This window comes from Glycine soja, chromosome 11 (genome assembly GCF_004193775.1).
Source record: "Glycine soja cultivar W05 chromosome 11, ASM419377v2, whole genome shotgun sequence".
Lineage (NCBI taxonomy): Eukaryota > Viridiplantae > Streptophyta > Magnoliopsida > Fabales > Fabaceae > Glycine > Glycine soja.
This window is the reverse complement of record NC_041012.1, coordinates 3,059,066-3,065,402: the sequence shown is the minus strand read 5'-3', so window position 1 is coordinate 3,065,402 and position 6,337 is coordinate 3,059,066. Positions and strand designations below refer to the sequence as shown.

Sequence of the window (6,337 nt, the reverse complement as noted above, 5' to 3'; positions counted from 1 at the left end):
GAACGTAAATATTTTTTTTTATTCTTTTTTCTGTAAAAAAAAAACTGTAACCATTTTTAGGGTTTTATCTACTGCATTTAAAGATAATCTTCGCAAAGTGAGATGAAAAGTTTCATGTCATATAAGAAAACCTAAGCAAGTGAGGTGTAATGTATCTCTAAAAAATCTCTTCTTTTTTTTTTGCTAAAAACAAAATATTCACACAGCCAAAAGTCATGAGACTAACTTGAGACTTAAAAATCACCAAAGTAAATTTTATCTCTCTCAATAAAATCTTCATACATGCAACCAGAAAATCAAACTCCTATCCACATGCTTAAAAAACTTAACTATCTATCAATATCAACGGTTCTAAACTTTGTTGGTTAAATGATCATAAGTTATTTTATGAGTAACTATGTACTAAAACAGAATTTAACTCAGTTAATTTAGTAAATACATACATTGTTATAAATTTCTTATATTTATCTTCAATTTTTACCAATAAAAAAAACTATACTACATTCTTTTTTAAAGCACCTCAATGTATAATTTTTTTTTAAAACGTCATCCTAAACAAGATATTTTTTTTTATCACCACACATAAAACAGCTATTCAGGTGGCATATTTGCAAATATCCCCTCATAAAATCACTAACCAAAAATAAACATTTACATTAATGCAACTTCTGAAAAGATTGGATTAACTTTTTTTGTCCTATAAAAGATACAATTTAACCCTTCAATTATAAAATATGTTCCTAGCCTTTCTCAAATAGACAATTCCAATTTTCTATAATTAAGGGACTAAATTGATGCTATTTTTTTAATATTAAAAGACTAAACTAATCAATGTTTTTAGAAAATTAAATTGATGGTGATAATGATGTAAATCAAGTTAATCTCAATCAGAACCTTTAAGGACTAAATCATAGTTTTCCCAACAAGCGAGTAATGACCACGGGCAAAACATGGGCCAAAGAAGACATTGGCTTTGAAGCAACAATATGGGGGCATCAACGACTTCACTACTCACTCCCCCTAACTATGAACATAAGCAACACCACAGTAAATTTTGACGTCTCAGCACAATACTGCACACTAACATGAAGATGGTGTTGGCCATGTCATAGAGTGAACCAGTACAGTGCGAGTTGTGTACACAAACTCAGCGAAAGAGATCACATTATAGCGCAGCGGCTCTTTTCTTCAGTTGGCTGTGAGTTTACTTGTTGGAACCTGTTAGACTCAGATGGGTTGTATGTAAATTCTGAAGTATCAAGCCCATACTGAATAACAACAATAATAGTGTTAGACAGTAAAAACCACATACAACACCATAATCAACTAACAAAACTAATAATAACGTGTGTATATGCATGTGTATTTTTCAATGAATCCTAGTAAAAACAATAAGAGATAGCTTAAAACAGGAAGACTAAATGAATAATTTGAAAACACTGATTGCTAACCAACAGAGTTTATTGAAACATGTCCTATGCAAAAGAGGTTTCCCGCTTTGCACTTTGTGTGACATCAGAAAAACATTAGATATACAGGTTTAGCCAATCTTTGAAGACATGAATTTAACAGAATGATGAAGATTGAAAACTTCATACATAGAATCACATGAAATTCTATAACAATGCTATTTTAATGCTTCAATATTCTTCTGAAAATGGAATAATATTATAATCAGAAAACTCTTTTAAAATTAAAATGCTTAACAAATTCATAGACCGAAAGAAACTTGTATATATAGATGATCAAAATTAAAGTTATTCCATAATCAAATGACCACTCAAAAAGTCATGTAAATTTATCTTTTAAACTTGATCATTCAAATTATATCCAATGATTAATATTCATACATTGTTTTCATTTCTTATAATATTAAATTACTATCACCTAAATAGCTCCTTTATATCTATGTATGTATGTATAAACATCCTGGGTAAAGATCATATCTATTGGCTCTTATGACCTCAACCCTGAGAAGCCAAATATCTGTGTTTGTATGGGGGAAAGGTTTGGCAACCACAAGGCTAAAAAGTCAGGATTGCACCAGACACACACAAGTATGGTACTATCCAGCACAATCCAGGATTACTCAAGTGTGTTAAGACAAAAGCCTCACATGAAAAAACGGCATAACAATATTAGATAAAGTCAACTAAAGAGAAAAGGATTGCACCTTCTCCCTCATCCGTGTACTCCATGCATCATTTCTGCTTGGACGCTGGTCAATTGTTCCAGCAACCGGTATCCCTGTTGCTGGGCCTGCTGGTAGTCTGTTGAGCAATGGCTGTTGTACTTGCTGCCTTGGATTAATGAACTCCTCATCACTATCATAATCTGCTGGCCTATTTGCAGCCCTAACAATAAGGGCTAACAGGAAAAGAAGGGCCTGCAATTTCATACACATTCCTTAGATATATGATAAGAATTCTACCAAATTTTATGTTCTACAAACATAATGATAGGAAAATTACATCACACACACGTATAAGGCTTTCATTATAATAGGCCCCTCCCCTCTTCTTCTGGTGGTAGGTAAGTGGGGATAGGATAAGACATTTTCAATAAGCTACTCAAGTACATTTGAGAACTAGAAGTAATATTGTATTATATCACAACAAACAAAGTGAGGCTTCTCACAGGCATATTGTTTGCAAAATTCCTGAATTTCAAAGTTGATTGTTACTTGACAAGCATATTTCAACCTTCTCAATCCGTGATATTTTCTCACTTTGTCTCTTCCAGGTTTCTCTTTCTCTGCTAAATATGTTGGTATCAAAACTGCATCTTCATTTTTTTGGGTCAAGAAATTAAGTCCCTAGATATACCCCTATCACTTCATTTCTCGTCAATAAAGAAAGGGGGAGATAGGGGGCAGGGGAATCCTATTGTTGAATGTCGATGACGAGTGACTCCCATGAAATTATTAACAGGATGGTGGTAATAATCAATTCATTTTCCTTGTCTTCCTGGTATCTAGATGTTCCTATCAAATATCAAATTATCAATAAAATAAACAGTGTATTCTCCTTATCAAGAGTTCAAGCATTCTCAATTTGTTATTGGTCCAATCTAGTTAAATCCTTTATAAAATGGATAGTTTGATTAGTGAATTATAATCCTAGAGACTATTTATCTGTGGGCACAAGCACAAAGACATATATGACTGCAAAACAATATAGCTTTCTTTCAATTGCCAATCATACAACTTCTTAGCTTACCTCAAAGATAACAATTCCAAGAGCAACCCATTTCATGATATTCCAATTCTCAATCAGAAATCCATATATCGCATCAAACTCTCCAGTTTTGTCAGTTGGTATTTGCTGAATTAAAATTATGAAATATAATTATAAGATGATATATACATCTTTCATTAATTTCAGATCACATATTACCACAGACAATTTTACTTACTTCTTTCCAGTTTTTGTCAAAGAATATAAAGGCTGCACATCCCAGCTCTACCAAGATCAATAATGCCACCAAAATTGAATACTTTATTGGCTTAAGGAACTTAATAACAATTCCTTTTATTAGTACGATTAATGCATATATATATGCACACACAGCTGCACATATACACAGGGAAAAAAGAGCATAAACAAATACTCATGTTTTCTTTGTATATGAGTGCAAATTTATGAGACCATGAAATATTTTTTACTGTAGCATAAGACATGCTAATAGGATACACAGCTCAGGCAGCATCCATTTCGTGCTGCAGCTCCAATACAACCAAAACAAGAAATAAGAAAGAGAACCACTCCAATACCAATAAATAAGTAAATAAACCTGCCAAAAAATGAAATAATGAATTAGAGTGAGATTGGTCTTTGTCCACTTCAAAAGTAATGAAATGTGTTGAGCATGTGCACTAACTGATTAGTGATGTACTATGAGTGAAAAATGGGGCAGTTTATCATATATAAATGTAATATATCAGTCATAACTCAAGAACGAACAAAATAATAGAAGAAATAAAAGGACAAAATACTACATGTGATATTTTATTGGTCATTTTCTTTTTCTCACACAAATAGATTAGTCAGTAAAAAAATACTACACCATAAAAAATAAAAGATAATTCAAATTCACATTTTGTGCACCATTCTAAAAAGTGCATAAATTTTATTGAAGTTTCTTTTCTTAGTCAATGGCAAGAATAATCAATGATGGACCAATTACGCCAATGAAAGGTCAAGCATGCTTAGCCTTCAACTTTACCTTTTGAAGCTCCAATTCTTTCATAACCACAAGTCCACAGTCTATTGACCAACCATTCCAAAAGTTTCACCTTGACAATCTCACTAAATGTCACCAAATTCAAACATAATGATATAGAAGTACACACTTAAAACTAGAGGTCATGCCTTAAAATCTAATTAAGAGGTCGATTCCAACTCCAAAGCCCTGTTATCTCTGGCATAAAGTACTGAATGCATTTTAACCATATTTTTTCTAAAGCAAGCTAAACTTGTTTTAACTTAACTATGCATTTCATACAATACTGATTATTACATGGTTATGAGTCATTCAAGCTAATTCCCCCCTACCCTTGGGAAAAAAAAAAGCTTTGTCAGCATGAATACAACCTGCAGCCAAACTAGATAACAGATAGCAAACTGATGCAGCAAATATAACCAAAAACTAAACCATTAGCTAGTTAAGAATAAACATAAATCAATCTATATGCCCCAAAAGTAGCAAGGAGAGAGCAGCATACATACCAAGCACGGGGCAAGTTATCAAAAAAGTCGTTGGATAGAGACACGGCCATAAGCACAGGCCGGCCAAGTTGAATCAGAGAAGAATCATCGCTTACAGGAGAAATTGCCGGCATGTTGTCATCATCTGAAGCTTTAGAGAATTCAACAAAAAGATAGATTCCATAGCCCACAATGGCAAGACCAGTGAGGGTCAATATGAAGTTAAAAAGCTTCAAAAGGCATTCCCAGCATCCCCTACATGCCATCTCTACCAATAACAGTACTTTAATCCCTCAACCACAATTCAAAAAGGAGACCAATGCCCTGTATATATTTTCTGCAGAAACAGACAGGCACATCTCTATAGTATCAGATAAGAAATAAATAGAAACTATAACATCAACGATAACACCTGCAGTTCAATTAGAATTTTAAGAGACATGATAACTTCAACTTCTCCGTTTACACTTTACTGTCTCAAAAAGACAGAAATTAATATGCATATTTGAATTTCAATTGAGAGAGCTCAAAAGTACTTCTACTCCCAAAATAACAATGTTTTCCTTCTTCATTTTGTGCACTGGAATTCAGAATTATGAATTAGAATTCGCAAAAGCAATTTCTCTAACTTTTATCCTAACATAACTTTAAATGTTTGATTTCCAAAAGACAAAAAAAGGAAAACCATTTCTAAAACGTAATAAATGCAAATTTATATCCGTAATTCCTTTTTTTCTGAAAAAAAATGCTGGCGTTGCTTAGAATGCAATTGAACCCTATACACAGTAAAGTGTAGTTCAGAAAATTAACAAGAGCTTCGGCTATTAATTAAACGAAAAATAAACAAACAAATAAATGACGAGTAGAGATGAGTGATTGGGTCTAAGCTGCCAGAACATACAGAAGAAATCGACGATTTCGGGTTGAAATTTGCCAAGGTTGGCTTTCCAACCTCTTCAGTTTGATGACAATTGTCCAAAATAGTAATTTAATTATTCCAAGTTTGGGAGACGCGCTGGGTGTCTTTGTGTTATAAAAAAATTCAAATTCTAAATCTGACACACAGCCACAAAGGATTTGATCCTATGGCTTAATAGTAGATTGGATAAATACTAACCATTGGACTACAAAGCTCATACGCCAAACATAAATATATCACTAATATTTAATAACAAAAATGACAGCAAGAATGAATAAGAGAAACAAAAAAATGACAAAATATAATAAATAATTTTAATAAAATTAAATGCATTTGTTAACCACATGTTTTTTTTTAAAAAAAATATTTGAACAACAATAAATGCTTAACTATTTAATATTTTTTTAAATGGAAAAATAATGATTATTAATTTTAAATAATAAAAATTATTTTAAAAATATTTGAATGTCTTTTTACTATATGAATAATATCATAGGGCCAAATTTGTTTATAAATATATATTTGGTAATTAAATTATTTTTAAAAAATTTTGAAATATAAAGGTTAGTTTAAATGGTGAAATATAATAAAAGAATTTTAACATAACTTGATTATTTAAGGCCTAACATAATTAAAATTATAGTTTTAGTGATTAATTTATTAATGTATTTTGATGAATATTATATTTATTAATCTTATTCTCAATAAATAA

The 6,337-nt window shown here is 31.5% G+C and overlaps 1 protein-coding gene across 1 annotated transcript; it reads right to left on the bottom strand.

Moving 5' to 3' along the window:
- Positions 1-825: 825 nt before the first annotated feature.
- On the bottom strand, positions 826-5,789 carry LOC114377517 (tobamovirus multiplication protein 2A-like). The gene is made up of 7 exons (XM_028336058.1): positions 5,608-5,789; positions 4,728-5,043; positions 3,693-3,792; positions 3,415-3,495; positions 3,219-3,323; positions 2,174-2,386; positions 826-1,268 (listed from the first exon to the last, which is right to left on the bottom strand). Exons 2-7 carry the CDS (start codon positions 4,970-4,972, stop codon positions 1,161-1,163), a joined length of 852 nt encoding a protein of 283 aa, XP_028191859.1. The 5' UTR covers positions 4,973-5,043; positions 5,608-5,789; the 3' UTR covers positions 826-1,160.
- Between the last annotated feature and the right edge of the window lie 548 nt (positions 5,790-6,337).